This window comes from Leptosomus discolor, chromosome 6 (genome assembly GCF_034619465.1).
Source record: "Leptosomus discolor isolate bLepDis1 chromosome 6, bLepDis1.hap2, whole genome shotgun sequence".
NCBI classification, from domain to species: domain Eukaryota; kingdom Metazoa; phylum Chordata; class Aves; order Leptosomiformes; family Leptosomidae; genus Leptosomus; species Leptosomus discolor.
Window position 1 is genome coordinate 21,560,873 of NC_141396.1, and position 20,776 is coordinate 21,581,648.

At 41.0% G+C, this 20,776-nt stretch overlaps 1 protein-coding gene across 3 annotated transcripts in view; it reads left to right on the forward strand.

The window, feature by feature from the left end:
- Nucleotides 1-20,776, forward strand: part of LOC104347540 (WASH complex subunit 2A) — a 37,397-nt gene that overhangs the window by 5,514 nt on the left and 11,107 nt on the right. Inside the window, exons 8-25 of one of the 3 annotated variants that reach the window (XM_086466872.1) lie at nt 1,169-1,273; nt 1,816-1,903; nt 3,112-3,180; nt 3,558-3,670; nt 5,919-5,991; nt 6,797-6,853; nt 8,897-9,061; nt 9,679-9,812; nt 11,291-11,383; nt 11,898-12,002; nt 13,375-13,491; nt 14,964-15,127; nt 15,583-15,691; nt 16,611-16,796; nt 17,424-17,429; nt 17,841-18,023; nt 20,341-20,469; nt 20,675-20,770. In XM_086466872.1, coding sequence (XP_086322998.1) covers nt 1,169-1,273; nt 1,816-1,903; nt 3,112-3,180; nt 3,558-3,670; nt 5,919-5,991; nt 6,797-6,853; nt 8,897-9,061; nt 9,679-9,812; nt 11,291-11,383; nt 11,898-12,002; nt 13,375-13,491; nt 14,964-15,127; nt 15,583-15,691; nt 16,611-16,796; nt 17,424-17,429; nt 17,841-18,023; nt 20,341-20,469; nt 20,675-20,770 — 1,992 coding nt within the window. The remainder of the gene's footprint in view (nt 1-1,168; nt 1,274-1,815; nt 1,904-3,111; nt 3,181-3,557; nt 3,671-5,918; nt 5,992-6,796; nt 6,854-8,896; nt 9,062-9,678; nt 9,813-11,290; nt 11,384-11,897; nt 12,003-13,374; nt 13,492-14,963; nt 15,128-15,582; nt 15,692-16,610; nt 16,797-17,423; nt 17,430-17,840; nt 18,024-20,340; nt 20,470-20,674; nt 20,771-20,776) is intronic. The other 2 variants (XM_086466869.1, XM_086466870.1) reach the window with 2 other exon arrangements.

Sequence of the window (20,776 nt, forward strand, 5' to 3'; positions counted from 1 at the left end):
ACTTGGCCAGATGGCACTGTGTTGTGAAATTGAACCTGGGTTGGGCTTAAAGACATGCTTGCGAGCCATCATTAGATGCAAAGCATATGTAGGATGGCATTGCCTGATGTGTATTTTCCTCAGGAATTACTTTGGAGCCACGAGAGTTCAAAGAATCTACCTCAGGAAAACTAGGCTCTTGTGGGATTATATGGTCTGTAATTAAAATTTTGAGCTTGCTATGCAGGAAGTAAGGAACGGTGCAGTTTGGGTACGACATGAAATCAAAGATGTAAGCAGTATTAAATGTCTGAAAATAATGTCCATTTGGATACAAATGAAAAGGTAAAAGAAATGTTTAGATTGAAAGACTCAAGCCTGACTTTAGTCATTGGTAGTAGGAGAAGGAATCTTACCTGTGTTTAGATATGCCACTGCAGAAGACAATCTGAAATGATTTAGTGCCAAAAGAACAATGTTTCAAAAGCAACCCTCTTTAAATCTACCTATTACTAAGACAATGTTACAAAAGAACTCAGATGTTACATTAGCTGTGTTGACCTTCATAGGGTAGCTTTGTATGCCTGATCTATTTTGAGACGAGAAAGTATCTTCAAGTTGTTAGTGATTTAGTTCACTTCTGGACCCTTGTCCGTGCCACCCCCAGCTCGCAATTCACTTCATCTTTTTCATCTTGTTCTTACTGGCGTGACTGAATCCAAGATGTGGGTGTGTATTGTCTGTCATTCTGCAATCCAACTTAGGAACAGCTCAAGATGATACAATATTTTACTAGCTGATCACAGTGTTCCTGGATTAAGGCTAAATACTAGGTCTTTAGTGGATAGAAGTTTGTAAACTAAGGGAAGCAGCACAGCCAAAGCAGTTCAGGCTTGTGTACAGTAGTGGTATGCTCCTTGTGAGGACAGCCTTAGTGTCCTCAGTGGTGTCTCTGGTCCAGAAATGTTCAGTGATACACGCAGGGGTGTACTAGACCATGCAGCAACTGGCTTGGAGCTAGAGGCACTCCTTCCTTACTTCTCAAAAGCTGTGAAGTACCCCAAACTGCCTGAATGTCTCCCTCCTTTCAGTATGTTTGCTTTGAATGTTTTATCTAAGCAGATACAGTTTTGTGCTTGTTTTGTATGCCACCTTCAGGAGAACACAACAGGGTATTATTGGTTTTTAGAGGACAGCACAGATGAGTGATGAAGATGATTATGAAGGCTGTGATCTCTTTGATTCTGAGAAAGAGGAAGATGAGGATGGAGACTTAGATGAAAGCACAAGGCCTGTAAGTAATTGTTGCCTCCCTGGAGGGAGAGATTTGACTTCCCTCATGAAAAATCTGTCCGTACAAGGATTATAATGGTAGCTGTCAGTTACCTGGGATGGGATCCTGTAGAGAGGGCCTGTAAAAATCCTGAATGGTCTTTCAATATGGTTGTTCAGGCTTTACCCCTTTAAACTAGGGGACTCCTGCACCCTAAGCTGGCATCAAAGTTGTCTTTAAAGGTCGTTAAGAAATTACTTGTTGCATTTGTGTGCGATGAATGCTTCTTACTTGTCCTGCTCCCAAAATGAGGTGACATTAAAAATTACATGATCATAAGGGACTAGAAATGGCTTTTTTTTTTTTCTCTTGATGCATGCATTATCTCTTCATTTCATGCTTAATAGAAAGCAATATTGCCTGTTCTGAGGGCTTCAATCAAAGTCTAGACAGGATATTGTACAAGTGAGGCTGTAGAATACAGTATTTATAATTGCAATTGCATCAAGTTGGCAACTGGATTGTATATAAGGAATATGCTGTTATTTGTCCCTACTCTTCAGAAAAAGAAGAGGCCAACATCATTTGCAGATGAGCTGGCAGCTCGAATCAAAGGAGAAGTACCAGTCAAACAGGACGAACAGTGTTCATGTAAGTTAACTCTTTAGTTTTGATAAGTGCTTTTGAGATAATGGGGGACTCATGAGACAGTTGGACAGGAGATTCTGTGTTAGAATACATGAAGTTGCGCAGATCTGTTATTTGAATATATATTAGGTGAAAGCCCAACAAGAAGAATTAAAGACACTATTTTGTGTCCTGATAAACTTTTTGGCCATAACTTATAGGATTGAGTTGGAATTTACTCATTGTTACAGTGGAAAACACACTGCTTTCAGGTGAGACAGGTCACTCCCTAAGCACATGTATTATCGGAAAGGTTTTCTCTCCAATCTGCTTCTCCCTCTGCAAGCAAAACTGCATGTTTGACCACATGTACTCCCCCCTGTTTCAAGTAAGTGCGTGGAAGCCACTGGTTGCTGTAGTCTTTCTGTAAGCAATACAGTGGAAAACCCCTCAAGCAGTAGAGTGGTGCTTTCATGTGATGTGGGTTGTTTGTTTTTTCCTCTTTGTGGCTTAAATATACTATGTTTTGAGGAACTTTTCCTTGCTATTGTTTTCTGTGATATTTTAGACTAAATGCTGCATTTATTTTTGTGTCACTTTCAAAGGGGGAGAGACCTCTCTTGAGTAGTTGTCCTTCCAGCAAACAGTAGTTGAAAATAGCTGTCTGAAATTGAGTTGCCAAGTGCTTGAGCCTGCTTTTGACCTGTAATTTTTAGAGCATGAACAGACAAGAACAGTACATGTATGTGCTCTTGCATGGTTCAAACAATCAAGCTAAGTCTGTGGATATCAGAGTATAAAAAGGGAAATCTTCTGTTCATTGAAATAACCTTGTAATGGTAGGACCAGAAGAAATAAAACTCTGGCTTTGGTAGCTGAATCAAGGTATAATGTCTGGAGCTGTTTGAGATGCTCAAAGGTTCTGCATGCTCTGTGTGGGATCCGTACCATCTGGAATGCTGTGTTGCTCTCTGGCATCTCAGGTGACATTAGTTTGTGTGTGGACAACTGTGTTGAACCCATAGAGCCTGACAGAATGATGCTGTTACAATTTTAAGTGCTAATTTTAGAACCTGTACTTTGTAGAATTGCTTCAGTGGGCTGATTCATATGAAAACATATAGGTCAGCTTGGTTAGATTATTTTTTTAGGTTCTTTTTCCCATAGATTGATCATAGGCTACAAGTAAAGCTGGACTATTTTACTTTTGTTTTGAAATTTTCTTCTTAAAGCCCTGTCATCAGAAACCAAAACAAGGAAAACCCTGAAAGAGAAGAAGGAAGTTAGAGTTCCATCAGATGGTAGGATATCCTCCTCTCTTGTTTCTGAATTGTGGGCTGGATTGTAAGACACTGCTTAGGAAATTGCAGCATCTACTCTAGAAACTGGGTGGGATGTCAGTGAACACCCTTCAAGGTGAGTGTGTAAATAAATGTAGGTTGTGATGTGCATGTAAAACAAGGCTAGAAACAGGCTTGATGAGAGTTCCTCCTTAAGTGTGGTCTTGTGGAGCAACCACATACAACTCAATCTGTCTACAGGACCTTCTCTGTATGCATCATGTTTATAAGAGGGAGGAGATGGAATCAGACCAGTTTTTATTTTGATTGTCTCCTTAAATTCCCTTTCCTGAAACTTGGTCAGGCCCACCACAGCTCTTGGCTCTTGTGCTTTTTAGATGAAGATGATGACATCTTCAAGCCTCCTAAGCTGACTGATGAAGACTTCACACCATTTGGTTCTAGGGGTGGCCTCTTCAGTGGTGGAATAGGTCTCTTTGATGATGAAGAGGTAAGAATGCTGGAGAGGATAGAAACTGAGTTTGTCCCCCTTTTTAAAAACAAAACAAAAGATCCCCACAAATTCCCACATCTGGAAGGCAGGGAGGGGAAACAGCATTTTTTTGCTTGGTAATATTCAAGTGTAGTGAGACAGTATAGCTTTCCAGTGGAGAAACAGAACTACACAAGTGAGGTGCTTATGTTCCCCTTGGCACAAAGCCTTCTTTTCTGCAGTGGTGCTGATGAAAAAATGCAAGTGTGGTTCTAGCATTATGTTAGACAGGTTCTAATTCCAGCAGAGCTTACTCAGCACCTCACTTTTATCTGTGGAGGTAAACCAAATGCCATACGGTTTGTTTGTTTTAAAACAGCAGACTTCTATTAAAATGCCTCTGAGAATACTGAATTTTGTCATTTTCTTTTCTCTGAGTGTGGGAGAAGGAAAGGGAATGTGATGCCCATCCCACTTTATCTTTCACATAACCGTATCCTGATAGTGATGCTGTTTGGTTTCTGTCTCTGTGCTGTTTAAATTTTCTATTGCTATTATGCTGTGGTCTTTCATCTAGTTATTGTGCAATTCCTGGGTTACCTGCATTGGCAAGAAAAGTTCACCTTAAGCTTACTCTTGTGCTATTTATCTCGAGGTGACTTGATGAAGGAATGACACAAAATGCATTTCTGACCTTATTTTAGCATTGTTTGTGCACGTGAAAGGGGATAGAAATCCCATGTCGGGGATCCTTAAGATTTAAGAATCTGATAGTACAGCTGTGTAAAACAAAGTGTTGCCTCTGACTTTATCGTGCAGCTGATATTGGTAACAGTCAAGGTTAGTCCAGAATAGTAGCCAAACTGTAGCCTTTGTGGGATGTTGTGTTCCTTGTTGCAACTAGAACAAAAGTCAGGTGTTCCTTGCAGCTGAGGAGGCTATTAGACTGAAATTTGGAAGGAGGCCTCATGTACAGCTAACTTCAAGCTTACCATGCCAATTGACTAGAATATAGCCAACGGGCACTGAACAGGGGCACTGTGTGAAGGAAAGACGATAGTTCTATGCAATGCCTCCCACTCAAATGAAGCCTTTATTGAAAAAAAAATTAACATGCTTTCTTTTTAAGTGGCAGCCAACAGTTTTAAAAAAAAAAAAAAAATAATAAAAGCAATCCAATAGTGCAAGCCAGCTTTGTGTCAGTGCAGATTCAGATGAAGCTGTCATTAAAGCCTCTTGGTTACTTATTGCCGAGGCTACTTTCCTCATCCTGTAGACACAGGTCAGCCAAGCAGATTTGTCTGTGATTGTTCCCTGCCTGTGTACACTTGTTCTTGGTTTTCTGTTACCTGAAAGTTAATCATCTAGGAAGGGTAACTTATCTTCACTTACCTTATGCAATGGAGGAGGCCTTACTGTACCAGAAGGCAGCCACTGTATGTCAATAGGCAAATAGTAACTGACAAATTTGCAACTAATCACTGACATCCATGCCACAGCCCTGTGCTCCCCTACTCTTTCTAAGTATTGCTGCTTTCTCTCTAGAAAGCTTTATACAAAGACCATGCATTTTGACTCTCCAGGTATGCAACCTCTAACACCCAACTTGCTGTAAGAGGGAGGCTTTCAATAGGTTAAGTGGTCAGTACTCGCAAGATCTGGAGGTTTCCTGGAGATCTAGGCTGTGATTCTCAGGGAGGATTGGCACAGGGCAACTGCAACCTGAACACAAGGACTTTTGTGGAAGTGTCCTGCAATGCTTTTGAGCTACAATGTATATTACTGGTGTCTTAGCATCTCCTTAGCAACAATATAAATCATTTATCTTAATCACATGAAGTTCAGAGGTATTTTTATGCTTGTCCTGACCTGAATTCTTCCTTCAAACCTTACTGTATAAGCTTCAATAGGAAAGCTTATAAGGGTGTAATCAGGACCTAAACAGCTGTAGATTAATTAGTGTAAGCCCTTGAAGATGTGCAAATAGAAGGTCATTCCTTCTCTGCAGTAAACAGACTGATAATCAGTGTAAATTAAATTTTAGAAGACAGAAAGCTACTCTTCTGAATGTATGCGCTCAAGTTAACACTTGAGTACCTAGGTTTAAGTCTATACGTGCAGGCATCCCTTTGGGAAGGGAGTGGTGGTTATCTCCTCTGTCTTGGCTTAGAAGTGGATATTCTACATGGAAAAATCAGCAGCTGTCTTTTCCTACAAAATATGAAATCACCACTTCCCCCCCTCTTGCATTTTCATCTACAATCAGAGTGATCTTTTTGCTGAAGCACCAAAAGGAGAAGAATCAAAAGAGAGAGAGGAGCAAGTCCTAGTAAGTGAAGGTAAGAACCCATTGTTGCCTCCTTTAGTCCTGTCTATGCTGTGATTTATCACTGCTAGCAGCTAGACTGTTTTGTTTCCAACCTAGAAAGTCTGGAGTAGCAATTGTTGACAAGTATCTTCTCCTCCCCAGTGTTAATAGAGAACAGGTGTGTTTTCCTTGAATTTTAAATGTGTTCACTATGATCTCTTACACACATCTACTCTCCCAGAGCTGAAAGGATGTCCTTACTGATGTTGGCAGAACTCTGCATGAACTGGGTTCCTGCTGCTGAAGAGTACTTTGCAGGATCCAGTTGTGGGTTTGAGTGGAGTAAAGATTTCTTCTTGAAGATTAATGCACATCTGAGTTTCCCGTTAGCTGCATATGTAGACCCTTAAAGAGTCTGAGGACACATTCTGTACTGCAGCAGTTTTTACTGAAGCATTGTATTTGAAGAATATTTGATGGGTTGGGAGACTAAGCCATTTTGGTTTGAGTGTATTGTATTGAAGTGGTTTTGAGTGTGTGAATATGAACTGTCATAAATAATGCTATGTGTAAATGTATATCATATTTATAAGCTTCAGTTTAGTAAAGCTGTTTGATAGAGTTTTAATGGAGGAAAAATAGCTAGACTGTTATATATATTTGCAAAAACCAGAAGTTCAAGGAAAATGTCTGAAGAATTCTGAGCTGTTGAGGGAAAAAAAAAAAAGAGGGAGCCCAGAAGTCTTCTTGGATTCCTGTTTCTGTGATAGAGTTCTGAAGGTGTTGACAGCATAAAACAAGTGCGTCCATTTGTATTGTACTTCCTGTGATTTCAGTGTCCTCTACAAAGTCCTTAAAGAAAGTTCCTGCAGGTGCAGTATCTCTGTTCCCAGGTATGATTCATTCAATAGCAAATTGCTTCATGCACAAAACGCTCTTTTCTTTAAAACCTACTGGGGAGGTTTTAAAGAACAAACTCTCCAAATATAGCAGCGCTGCATTGCTTGATCACATGCTTAGCGACAAATACAGGTGCTTCTACCACGCGAAGCCTAAACTGCAGCATGCTTTATGGATAATCAAGATTCTGTAGGAGCTCTGAAGGTAGATGTCATTGATGGGCAGATATTAGCATCTGTCAGCTTCCAGTGTTGTGCTATGAACTTTTAAGGACATATGCTACTTTAACTGATATTATCCAGCTTAAGGCTGCAGGGCATGCCGTCACACCTTCCCTCTATACTCTGAGAAGGAAGAGCATTTTGATCTTTCAGATTTGATCGTATTCCCTTAGGTTAGCAGAACAGTTGAAACATCAAGTTCTTATATTTTCATGGCACAGGTAAACAAGACCAATCTTATTTTTCTATAGATTAGGAGGATCTGCACACATGGGGAAGGACCAGATCTATAACTCAGAGCTAAAAAAAAAAATAAAATTGCACTAAGATCCCTGTTCCGTATCAGACTTCAAACTGAACAATGAAAAAAAGCATTTGTCACCAGTCTCTCTGAAACAACTGACTTTGATTTCTGTCTCTGTGTAGGGTCTTTATCTGATTGGATTACCTTAATTTTAAGTTTTGCCCTTTATTAAGAACGGCCTAGTTTAAGACTATGGCTTTAATTAACTGAGCCCTCAGTCACCATGATTTTTTAGAGTGGGACATATACAAATACAGCCTTTTTACTCCAGGATCAAAGATATACATCAGCAATGGTCATTCTACATTATTATGGCTTGGTAGCAAAGTTTAAAACAGCAGATTGAGGTTTTCTTAATCCTTTGCTTTTTCTTGGATGTACTGTTGCATAAGCGGTGAATTTCCCATCATTCTAAGTGTCCTGTTCTAGTTCATCAGGACTTAAGCTATATGTAACATTTATTCAAAGTCTTCAGTTGCTCCCTTTCAGTAACTTGTAGACAGGCTAAAGTCATCAGAGAAAAACTAAGACTGAGACTCCTTTGCTATTCAAAACCACTTGATGAACACATTCCCAGTTAACAGTTTGTTTAGGAACTTGAGAATGTGTTATAATTAATCAAACTTTATGGCTGCATTCCTGTCAATCCTGTGGCACTTTCTAATTGTTTGATACACTTATTTTATAATAAGCTGCTGCTGTGCTGGTTGAAATTCATGCAGTCTGCTGACTTTTAACCAAATAGCAGTTGTTCTTTCTTCCAAACTTTCAATTAAAGTCTCTCTTTTTATTTTTTTCACGCTGTTTCCAAACATCTATACACAAGAAGCAAAAAGACAGACTTAGAACCAGACTGCCAGTTTTTACTAAAAACGCCAAAAATGTTTGCAGACAATCTATCGACATGCACATATCACTGAAGCCAGACATTTCACATCGGATGTAGGAGAAATAGTTACCAGCTAGTTGATCTAGTTGATCGCTGCCGTATCTGAAGTACACAGGAATCTCAGGACCAAACTCAGCCTCATACTGCAGTACTGCTAGTGGTGTTGCATGACAAGTGCAGCTCTTTGGGAGAACTCAGTCACCTGTCCTTCCCTCTCCTCAAGCACCTTACCACTTTTATTTGTCTGTAGCGGTGGGGCTTACTGGTTAGTAAAGTAAGACTCTGGTTTGGGAAGTCCATAGAAGCAACATTGGGACTGCTGGGTCTTCTAGATTTAACACGGAACCTGTCTGCTGTTCCTAGGGTAGAAGAGCAGGTTTGAGGAAGAAGTGATTGCAGCGAGAGTGAGGGGCCATCTCTCTGTGACTTGGTTTATCGGGAAGTTTATAGCTGACATTTTTGATGCGGCATTGTTGTAGGAGGGTATTAAAGGTTGCTGTGATGGAAACTGCCTGGCTCCACTTACGGTGGCACAAGTTCAGCTTTTTGGTAACTGGCAACGATCTCTGTGTGGGTTTTGGTTTTGTGTTTTTTTTTTTTTTTTTTCCCATCTGAACTGCAGGAGGAAGTGATGTGTTTAGTTCCACTGTAATTGTGGAAAAAGACAAGAAATCTGCAGCGCAGAGCACAGATAAAACTCCTAAACAGCCTGGAAAAGTTGTTCTGTTTGATGATGACGATGATGATGATTTCTTTGTGGGAGCAACTAAAAAGCCTCCAGATGCAGGTACCTCTATACATGTGCAGTGGAAGATTAAAGGTCATCAAAATTCAAACTGATAAGAACCAGTGAGTTACAGTATTAAAACCCGCATTGCTGCTATTTCTACTTGGGTTTTTGGGGGTTGGTTTTTAGTTGGGTTTTTTTGGTCGTTGTTGTTATTGTCATTTCTTTTCCTCAGAGTGGCGTGGGACTGGTTTATTTGTACATGCTCTCCACTGACTTTCCTTTCTTAGGATGCTTCTTCTACTGATAGGGCAGTATCTAGACTTGAATCAGGGAAATGGTACAGAAATTATTGATATAGCCTTGAGTCCCTGTGACCAACACTCCCTGCTGGCAGGCTCTAGGCATTTTGAGGTGCCAAGCCAATGCAAAACATTGCCTTTAGAGGTGCCAGCTGACTCTACCCCAATGCTTGTTGACTGCATTCTGTCATCAGTGCTCTCAGGTAAGTGGTGTTTCGCTTTGAGAGCTTGTCTAGCTTTTTCTCTTAAAGACTCCTGATGCTGGTCATCTTTAAAAAGGGAGCATGGTGTCTTTTGAGACTCTGGTATCTTTTCTTGTTCGGTAGTGGCTGTTCTGTTTTCATCATTCCCTGTTTGTTTTGTCTTTTAATGCAGTCAGGTCCACAGCTGACCTATTTGATGATGATGAAGAAGGTGACTTATTCAAGGAAAAACCTGCCATTCCTCCTGTGGTTGCTGACAGAACTAAAGAAACAGAAAGCCGTAGGGAGACAGTCATGGAAAAAAAGGTAATGGCATATAAATGGATTATATGGCTAAGGTTTTAAGAAAAAGTGACTACTGCAGCTGAAGTAGTCTTTCCATGTACACTATGGAAGTGCCATATTTGTGAAACAGAACTAGGTTCATAGGGTCTTCAATGACTCAAGTGCTTCAGGGATCCTTAAATGCCTTTTGTCTTTCAAACTTTGGGTTTGAGTTTTTTGGGTTTTGTTTTGTTCTTTTTTTTTTTTTTTGTGGGGCAGTGATTGGAAGAATCTTATTAAGGCAGGATTGAAATGAGAACAAAATGAGAAGCCTCTGATAATAAAAAATGTTTATGAAGTTCATGGCTGAAATGAAACCAGTCTGACTTAAGAACCTTTGGCGTCACAGTTCTGTGCTGTGAACACTGTGTCTGCACTTATACCAATGGCTGATAGCAACTTAACTGGTGACTTATTGCTTGTATGTGTTGTAGGAGAGGAAGGTGGATGTCACAGTTCTACCTAAGCATATACAACAGCTGTTTTTCAGCTGAAAACTCTTAAGTTGTAGAAAGCTCTAACTGCTGACCTGAGGACACATCCACAGAGTTATGAAAGTGTCTTAATACCCACTTCAATTTTCAGAACAGTGTTTTGAGAACAGTAGTAATGCTCTCTGTTTCTATGGCAGAGACGGTGTATATTCATTTTATACATGTTCGCTATTCAAGGAGCATTTGAACATCATGAGCTACAGTGACTGTTCTCGACTCTGGACTGAGAAGCATATAGTGCTGGGGATGTCTAATGCAAATTGCTGCAGGACTTTCTCTATATTGCCTTATGAGAAGGACCTGAGCACAAGGGCCAAAGCCAGCTTCTATTCCTGGTGCAGTGCGAGAGTATCCATGGTCAAGGGAGTGGGAGTGGTGGTGGGAGGTCATCCAGTGTCATTGCTCTGGTCTCATAGCACTTGGCTTTACTGGAGAAGAGGACAAGAACTGATTCAGCAGCACCACTCCTGTTCTGTCAGGAAGTGAGTGATGTTTTATACTCCAGGCTTGCTGACAGTAGTGCTTGGGTCTGGAATCACTCCAAGTTTAATGGCAATATAGCTAGTGGCAGGCTGGGGCTGTGCTGTGCTCTTGCAGGAAATGATGGCTGACACAAACTATCCTCTTTCTTTACGAAACACAGCTTGTTAAAAGAAACATTTTTGTTTAACTCACGAGGGGCTCTGGCAATATTTGCTGCATACGTTTTTCTGCTGGGAAGGATGGTGGTGGGAAGGGAGTCCTATGGTAAGACCTGCAAGTCACTTGTGCATAGCTCTGGCTGCATGTGAGGAACTCACTCAGGACATGAGTTTTGGACTTCAGCCTATGGGTGACAAGCTTGTTTTCTGTCCCTTCAACTGCTGGGATGCTGCCAGCAGCATGCCTCTTCGAAAGGGTCATACGATGTGCCTGCCCTTGCTGAATCTAAATGAATGCTGATGCACTGTCTTTTTTTTCCTGAAGAGTCAACCATCTTCAGGTGAGGACTTCAAGCCTTTATCTGAAATACCTCCAAGAAAACAGAGGGGCCTCTTCTCTGATGAGGAGGATTCTGAAGTGAGTATGTCTTCAATGATTCCCTACAGAAATCCCTGGGATATGAGTCACCCTGACTTCAGTCCACTCTTATCTGGGGACTCCTTATTTATCTAGGACTGGGAACTCTGACATCCATGCATCTACTCCCAGCCATCCTGAAAGTTCCTTCTTGCTCCAAAAGTGAAATCTCTGGGAACGTTTTCGCTCTCTTCAGAGTGTTAAACTTGTGTGGTACGCACAGGCGTAAACTGAAAGCCTGAAGAGGGGAAAGATCAGCAAATCAAGAGCAAGAATCATGAAAGACTGCATAGGTTTAATCTTGTCCTCAGCTTCCAGGTAGCAATTAATCTGCAAAGCTGAGGGAGATCCCTGAGGAGTTGCAGGGGGTTGGTACATCTGAGTAAGTCATTTTTTCCCTACTTCACAGGCACACTAAACACTTTTTTTAAGAAGAAAAACATGAATGTCCCAATTTAAAGTTCTTAAAAGTATAGCATTGCTTTGCAAAGTGACATTTCTTTGGTTTGCACAGGACTTGTTTTCATCAAGTAAAACCGTGAAGTCCAAAGCTACATCTCTCCCCACCAGCAAGTCCATGACAAAAGCTCCACTCTCCTTGTTTGATGATGATGAGGAGGTAAGTACCACTTCCTCTTGCTGCCTGTGTATAGGAACCCTCCTGCACAGCCTGTTGCAAATGCAGCAGGAAATACTCAGAAATTTACAACACCAAGCTTGTAAATGGAGCACTAGAGTACTAAATCAGTAGCAGTTCTGAGCATGTGGACAGCATTATGGAGGAGAATGGTAGAAGGGTCTCTTGCAAGTTTTTGGTGTCTTTTTAGTATTTTGTAGTCAGTGCTTATCATCTCCAGACCTAAACATGAAGGATGTTATCCCTCTGATTGATAGGACTAGTGAACACTGAGCAATAGTACGGTTATGAGCTTCAGGAAGCTGTTTTATCCTGGCCTGTGGTGCCTAGCCATGTGGATGACTTCTTGCTTCTCTTGTCATGGCTGATGAATTCCTTTTTTCTCGCTTTTCAGTGTGTGAGAATTGTGGCTGCTAGTGTAGAAACTGAGATCAGAGCACAGTTTGTGCAAGAAATGTAATAAAATTGAATTAGTGTGTGCTTTTCTTAACTTTTTTTTTTTTACCCTCTTCTCCCTCCCACACACTCTCCAAAAAGCTTTCAACTCTGGGCCTGCAGTCTTTGTGGTGGGTTGACTTACCCCATAGTCTTAACCTGAGGCAAACCGGAGGTCTGCTCAGAGCTGTAAGGTAGAGGACTTTTCCAAACTCAAGATAAAGGTTTTGTATTCAAGAGGGGGCTGCTTCCAGCTCACCTTTCTGAATAGGGGCTGTTCAGAAGCACCTGTCAGGATAGTGAAACATTTTGTAATGTGGTAAGGTCTCTGTTATCTGCTGTGAAGGCTGTGTTACGGAACTGAAGTTCAAGTTGAGTGGAGGAAAGCATAAACAAGTGATAGGTGGTGAAGTCAACATATGCCTTTGTATATTCTGATGCCTATATAATAATAATAATAATAATCTGCATGAGTGTCTTCAGGGAAAGAGTCTTGGTTCTTGCCCAGTGGTAGTGGTTCAGCTTGCCTATTGCGTGTCCTCTCAGAATAGGATTTATTCTCTATTTCATTATGTAGATGTAGAAACAGTGCCCCATTGTGTTAGCTGCCATGGAACAGAATTGCTGTGTGGTGTTTTTGGCTGCTGGTCAAGCCTTATGGTGGAGAATCTGTGGACCAAAACCAGGCTGCATGCTTACAAGTTTCTGGTCTATGAAATGCTGTATGTGTAGAATTCCCTATACCAGAATGCTGTATCACACTTGAAATTGTCTTCAAAAATGGTTCACAAAACACCATTTCTCTATCCTACTTATCTGAGAAGTGGATGGCAACAGTGTCTTGCATGCTGATGACTTCTCAGTGAGCTTTTCGTTGTGGCTTTGGCTTTTTATTTTTTTAAATATATTTTATTTTAAGGATCTCTTTGGTGTGGTACCTGTCAAGAAGCAACAGGAAAAACCCCTGGAAGAGAAGGCAAAGCTGTCGGAGCCACTCAAGAAAGCCTCCAGCTTATTGTTCAGCAGTGATGAAGAGGTAGTGAGGAGTTAAGATTTGGTTGAAAGGGGTTACTGGGCTTTATGCTGGGCAAAGCATAAAACTGTTGAGACGGGAACCACTGTCAAACTGCTGTGTCCACATGCCATGCCTACCTCAAACCTGTGACTTGTTTACAGCTGAGAAGCTGTCTGCTTCTTGGCCCAAATTGTCTCAGGATCTAGGTAACAGAAGTCACGTGGAAGAGAAAATGAATGTATTTTCAATGTAATTTATAGAAAGATCGATAGCAAATGGAGGCTGCTGCCAACAAATCTGACTTTAAAATACTAAAAGGGAAAAACAAGTTTTCTCTTACTGCTTTAATTTCTGTAAGGTAAATTTAGCAGTTCTAGATAGGTATGTGGTGAGTTCTTCTTTGTTTTGCATTTTTGGGGTGGGTTTTGTGTGTGTGGTGCTGTTTGGTACGTTTTCTTGTTTGCTTGGGTTTTGGTGGGGGTTTTGTTTGGGTTTTTTTAATTTATTTTTAAAAATCTAGGGATGGGAAAAAGGAAATGTAAATAAGTAGACTTCCCAGAGAGCAGCCCTCTTCTAAGGATGGATTAAGTGTTGTTCTGCATCTTAAATGAAAGCCAGAGACACTAAGTAAATTAAAAACTTGTCTGAAAAGTCTCTGAATTAACTTACATGAATAGGATCCAGACTCTTCTTAGCCCTCCCACACCCCAAAATTACACTCTTGTGTAGACTTGTATTGCCTATCCTGTAATTGTTTATTTAGTGGATACTAGTAATATCTTTAGATGCATTTTTATCTTAATGTAGAATAAACCAAGTTCATACTTCAACATGCCTGTAGTCCCTTCAGAAAGAGGACGAACAGAAGAGGGGAACAGGGCAAACCACTTGAAATGCTGGGAATAAGAAAACACACAAGCCAGAAAATTCTCCGAACTCCAGAGAGGTTTCCTTCTAATGTAGATTTTTGACTTGATAAGTGGGTAGGCTTGATTAAATGCTAGCTTGAGAAGGTGGGGAAAAAAAAAAAGTACTGGAGTTGAAAATTGAGGAAATAAGAAGTGCAGCATCATGCACTCTAGTAATGAGGTGTCTTGGGTGTGGGCATTTTGTTTTTTCTTGGGTTTTGTTTTATATATATATATATATATATATCAAACCTGCTAATTATTTCAGTGGCTCAAATCAGGTTCTACTGGGTGACCTTACTCCTTTGACTGCAATTGACACTGACCTCAGTTGTCAAGAGCAACTATAATAGTAAAGTGTGTGTACCCTGATTTGCTGGGTAAATACCATATGCCAAAAGGTGGCCATGCCCTCTGCAAAGCCTGAACAATGTCCAACTACAGCAGCTAACACAAAGGCAGGAAAATAAACTAGTGGAGAGATGCAAGGACTGCCAAGATGCTGAAGTGTTTCTGCTTATAGAGAAGATGGGAAAGTGGCTTTGACCAAGTCAAAAGAAAACTTAAGGGTTCCTTATTTTTAAGGAACACTGGGATGTCTCCAAGCCAGCTAAACTTCCATCTGAAGGTGACCAAAAAGAGGACCCTGCAAAACCAGCTAGTGCTGTCAGTCAGGCTAAAGCTATGAAGAAGACGAGCCTTTTTGAGGAAGAGGATGAGGAGGACTTATTTGCAATCACTAAAGAGAGGTGACAGTCCCGGGAGGGGAGTGGGGGGCATTTTTTCAGAACAGCCCAGCAGCGCCCTCAAAACCAGATGGACCCAGGCATATTGCAAGTATTGTCCCTTGCTACTGCTGCTGAGGAGGAAGTAGAGGGGAATAAGTGGGAATGGTCAGGGCTGGGCTCTTTTATCTGTTTTGTATCTGTGGTGGATCCGTCTCCTTGCCACCACTGAACTGGACTTTCCATTTCCATGCCTGCAACATAAAATCCTCTTGATCACTTTTTATTTTCATTTCTGCAGAAAGCAGTACAGACAAGAAGGGAGGCTGTAGAATTGTTGAGACAGTGAGGAAGCAGAGTCCTGTATCTGGGACCACTTGCTGCAAGTGATTGTCCTAAGTGATACTTTTAAACCGATGCAGTGCATGGCCTCCGAAACTTGCACTGAATCTTTCACTTTCTCCTCTCTCTCATTGCAGCCAAAGAAAGCCACAGAAGGTATCACTGTTGTTTGAAGATGATGCTATTAATGGAGACTCGCTCTTCAGCTCCCCATCAACGCTACTTTCTTCAGCTGCTAAAGCTGCAGTGGGTACCTCCCGTTTCTTTTAAAACTAACATGAAACACTTAGTCTTTTTATAGTCTGTCTTCCTTGTAGGTACTGAATATAAGTCTAACTTGTTTAGACGATAGTAGTTCTAGCAAATTGGGAATGGGAACAGGCAGACTGAACTGTTACATGTAAAACTTCTTACTACCATCAGCCTAATAGAGATTTCAAAATTTTCTTGACCGCTAACCCTAAATTTGTCTGGTTTATGGTAAAAGCCCTTGCTGAGGATGTTTTGAGAGCCCTTAACCATAAAAGGTACCACTAAAAGGAACAAACGGCTTACTGCTGACTGTGAAGCTAGGGCTTCACCCTTTGTGTCACCTGAACCCAAGCTGATTCAGATGTGTCTACAGGCTTCTTACTGGCCCTCTGTTGAGGGTGCTTATGCTAGTCTCTGTCTTACAAGCTTAGCCCGCAGTGTACTGCCTGTCTGGTTGTGTTTTGGAATTGAGAGTAGGAGTTGCAAAATCTTAACGCAGCTGTATCTGAAGTGGGAATTCCTGTATATGTGTGTGCCTTGCCCCTCTTCTGCCCCTTAGCTTTCTGCTTCCCAGGGAAACAGCTGTCATGGCCCATAAAGATAATAGGCTTGGGAATAGAAGAAGAAACAGGCAAGCCACAGTCTAGCTTCTGGCAGTCACCAGAAACAGTGCACCAACCAGACAAGATTCCCAGGGCATCTGCTCCAAGCTTGCAACTGCTTCCTGACACTCTTCAACCAGACTCAAGAGCCTATAATACTAGAATGTCCCATGGGAGGAAAGTAGAAGTCAAGCATGTTGCCAGTGTCCTAGACCTCTGCAGAAGGCAAACTGAGACTCTGCTATCCCCCAGCAGGATATGCTTCTTATACTCATGAATTTTGTGTCACCAACATTCTCTTAATTTTACAGGAAAAAGTAAAACCAGCACAAGCACCACCTTTCTTTAATGAAGAAGAAAAGGAGGAAAAGGAAGTTCTGCCAGATAGAGCAGCAAAGTCTAACCAGGAAGAAGATACATTGTGGTGTTTAGAAGAGCCTGGAGCAGTTCCTGTGCCTAGAGGAACAGACCTTGCAGGGCAGCAAACAAAGGAAAAAGTGAGGGATTTTCTTACGTTAATCTGAAATTTGGTAAAGGTTCAGTTTAAAAAAAACAACCAACAATCTAACAGTGCAGCTCTGGTACAGAATTCTTTTTCCAGGTTGCTGCCTCTTTTGCCAAGGAGAGAACAACTGTGTCTCCATTTAGCAAAATCACTTGTTAGTCAAACAGCAAATTGATTAAACATCATTTAAAAGTTGTTTCCTGACTGGTGTACATGAGAGACTTGTTTGGAGTTGATTTTTTTTTTTTTTTGGCAGGGATGGGGGCAAGAATCTGGTTTGGTTTTCCTCCAGAGTGGGTTGGGTAGTCCTTATTCACATGAACAGAGCTTTCCTTTAAAAGATAAGCCTACACGTTAGTATAGGCTTTCTTCAAGCTTAGTAACTTTGTTTCAGTATACTGTCTGATAAGTTATAACTGGTGTTGGTAGCTGTGGCTTTCAGGATTGTGAATTTCTCCTGGGCAATACTGTTATAGAATGGTATTGATGTGTATTATTGAGTATATTATCGAAGAAGCTTCAGCAGAACTTAATCTTGGGGATGGTCTTACTGAGTGATTGTTGATGATGAATTTACAGAGTAGTTACCGTGCTTTGCGCTTTCCTGAGCACATTCAAGGTTCAGGTAGTGCTGCCCACTCCAAAGAGTCCCAAGTTGTGTGAACTAGGTACCTCAGAAATAAAGGCAAAGCTGCTTAATGCAGCCTTGTGGCACATGTGCAACCTGACATACGGATGAGGAGGAAACCTTACGCAGGAAGCTGCTTATCAACAGTGCTACAACACAGGGTACAGGAGGAACCTTGGATTCCCTTCAGAGCCATAAAGTGTGACCTCTTCTGTATCTACTGTCTCTTGCTAATCTGCGCATTGCTGTCCTCTCTGCTTAGGAAAAATGAGTTGAATATAGTTGTCTGCTTGGTAACGGATTGCAGAACATTGACCATTGCTGGCATTTAATCAAGAAATCTTAATGGGTTTTTGGTCAAACCTGAACTAAATAAGACTGATGTGTTAATTTTTTCTTTTGGTGGAGCCTTTTGCAGCAACATCCTCAGAGACAGCCAGCAGTTCAGATCTGTTTGCATCATCACCACCATCTCTGGAGAAAGATGTCAAGACCCAAGCTAAGAAAGTGTTAAGCTTATTTGAGGAGGAGGAAGAGGAGAGACTGGAAGATGATGATGGCATGAAAAATGCACAGAAAGAATTTGACGTGGTGAGTCTAGGGAAGCTCTTGAACACTATGAAATAGTGTTTCTACCTCTGCTGTTCTAAGCAAGGTTTTGTTTCTACCCTTCACTTTCTTCATGTCATGGAGTCTAAACTTTCCCTATTTCTAAATTTCCAGATTCTTGGGTGAGAAAACTATTCCTGCTCTTCCCCATGATCCTGAATCCCTTTTGTAAATTTTTCCATCCCACTAACTCGAAAGCATTTTGGTGCAGCTACTTGGTGTCTGCTGTACAGAACTGATTCCTCAGTTACTCCTCAAGGTCAGACATACTAGGAAGTAGAAGGATGTGGAATTCGAAGCCTTGTGGTCTATCCCTTTATTTTCTTTATATTGTTGCAGTTTGCTTGGTGGATATATGCCTGCAGACTTAGCTTCAGTAAGAATCATCTTAATTCTATGTTTTCTTCTGCTTTTCAAGTACATTTGTTCACTTTTTAAAAAAAAGCCTCCAGTTGCCATATTCTTGCTGTCTGGCTTCCCTGATATAGCATATACCATCAGGAGGTAGACTTTGAACCTTTAGCAGGAATATCCTTGAATCCATTGCAATGTTATTGTTTCTACTTGATGCAGATGCACCAAAATTTTTTCTGTAAACTTGAAGTAATGTCAAAAAGTACATGCTGTATACTATAGTATACCACAAGGTTTCATCATTTTAGTGTGACCATGTAAAGTAAGCTGTCATCCCTAAAGGCTATACATACTTTATTCAGAAGTCACTGGAGCTGAGTGAAATAGATGGCTCTTGGAGAAAAATCCCTGTTTATAGCTGCTTCTGAGTTAAAGTGGATTGTTAGCTTGAGCGCTTATTTACTTGTGAATGTATGCTGTGTTTGGTCATTTTTGGGGCCCACGTTGTGAGATGGTTGCAAGAACCCATGTCTGTTCTATGAATTTGGGAAGATACAAATAATTTCAAATCTTTCCTTCAAAGTACTCAGCTGTCAGCATATAACAGTCACAAAGGGATTAAGGTGCTGAAATGCATAATCATGAAAAAAAAATCAGAATCAGTAATTTAGGAACTTAATCTTTTTGACAGGCAAATCTGAAAGGTGCTGCTATTTTCCTTGCTTATCTCAGCTTAATATGCATTTCACGTAAGAATACTTCTAGATGTGCATTAGGTTTTCATGTATCTGGGCATAAACAGTAGTGCTAGAGCTCTAAAAATGTGACCTGGCTTTTGATATAAAATTTAAGCTGGTGCACAGAGAGGCTGAGAATGGACCCCTAATAAAAATCATAGGACAGGGTGTATGGACCAAAAATGGTGTACTGGAAACTAGCTTTAGTAGGCAGCCCTTTGGGGCTCCTGGAGACTTGTACTGGGAAGGGGAGAATTGGGCTTTATTCTTACGACTACTGCTCCTGCTGCTTTGATTTTGAGTCTGATGTTATGCTACTGGACGTTCAGTCATGCTCTTTAAGAGACATCCTTTCATTTGCATAGGTCCTGAAGAGACAGGTGGGTGGTGAAACATAGATCCTGGCCTTTACCTAGGCATTCAGTGGGGCCTTTGCCTTTGAAAGTCAGGCCTGGGTGCATACAGTGACCATAATCATAGAAAGGTATTGTTTTTTGTGTCCAAGAAGGTGATATTGGTTGGTTTGCCAGATAGTGGAGGGCTGATAAGTGATATGTTTGACTGTCAACTTTACCCCTGCCCAGCAAACTTGAAAGTACAAGTTCTTGCCAAAGGCAGACAGTATGTTCTGTTCTTCACTGTGGGGGTGTGCTTGCTTTAATGGGAGGAGAACAGGGAATCTAGCAATAAAAATAGCTTTACAGGACTTCAACTTTGGGTGGTTATTTGTTTATTTTGTTTTTCTTTAAAAAGGTAGCTAAGGAAGATAATTAACAAGATTCTCTTCCTCTCATTTCTCAGTCCTGCAGCCTCAGCTGAAAAATTCAAGGCATAAAAGTCTTGCTGAAATATAAACCTTACTGTACACTCATGATAACATACTGAAAACCTTTTTCTTTCTTCCCCTCACCTCCTCCTTCTAAGAAGGCTTTATGGGTAAATAGTAGTGGCTGGATCTCAGGTCAGTGGACACAGATACATTTTAGTTAATGTCTTCTCATCAGATTGAACTGTGAATACAAATATTTACATTTTAAGTTTTGCAAATTTGGTCAAAGTGAAATGTATAACTGGCAGTTAAAGTTGTATTTTTGTTACCAGGGTCATAGTGTTCCCTCAGGTGAATTGTAACCTGCCTTATCACTAGCCAAATAACCCCCTTCAGGAGGGAGTTTCTCACTGTGTGGAGCTTTCTCCTCTCCTTCCAGACTTCCAAGAAAAGTACTCGGCCCAAAAGTACTGGAGTCTTTCAAGATGAAGAGCTCCTTTTCAGTCACAAACGTCAGAAAGACAATGATCCAGACGTCGACCTCTTTGCCAGCCCCAAGAAGTCGATGGTGAGTTCAAAGTCCTCCTCTGAACGTGCTATTTAAAAACAGTCTTTGAGGTGTGCAGCCTACCAGTGTTTCTTGTTTGAACACAGCTTAGAAGTTACTGATTTCCAGGGAGGGCCAAGTGCTAATATCAGATCAGGCATCATGGGCCGAAGGCAATGTGCTTTTGATCTGTGACACATCTTTGCTTTATCCTTTGTCTCTTTAGTCTGCAAACCGTATCCTGAAGCCATCATCTGGAGGAGGGCTTTTTGGGGATGATGAGGAGGATGACCTCTTCGGTACTGCTAAAACAAACCTACCGGTATCT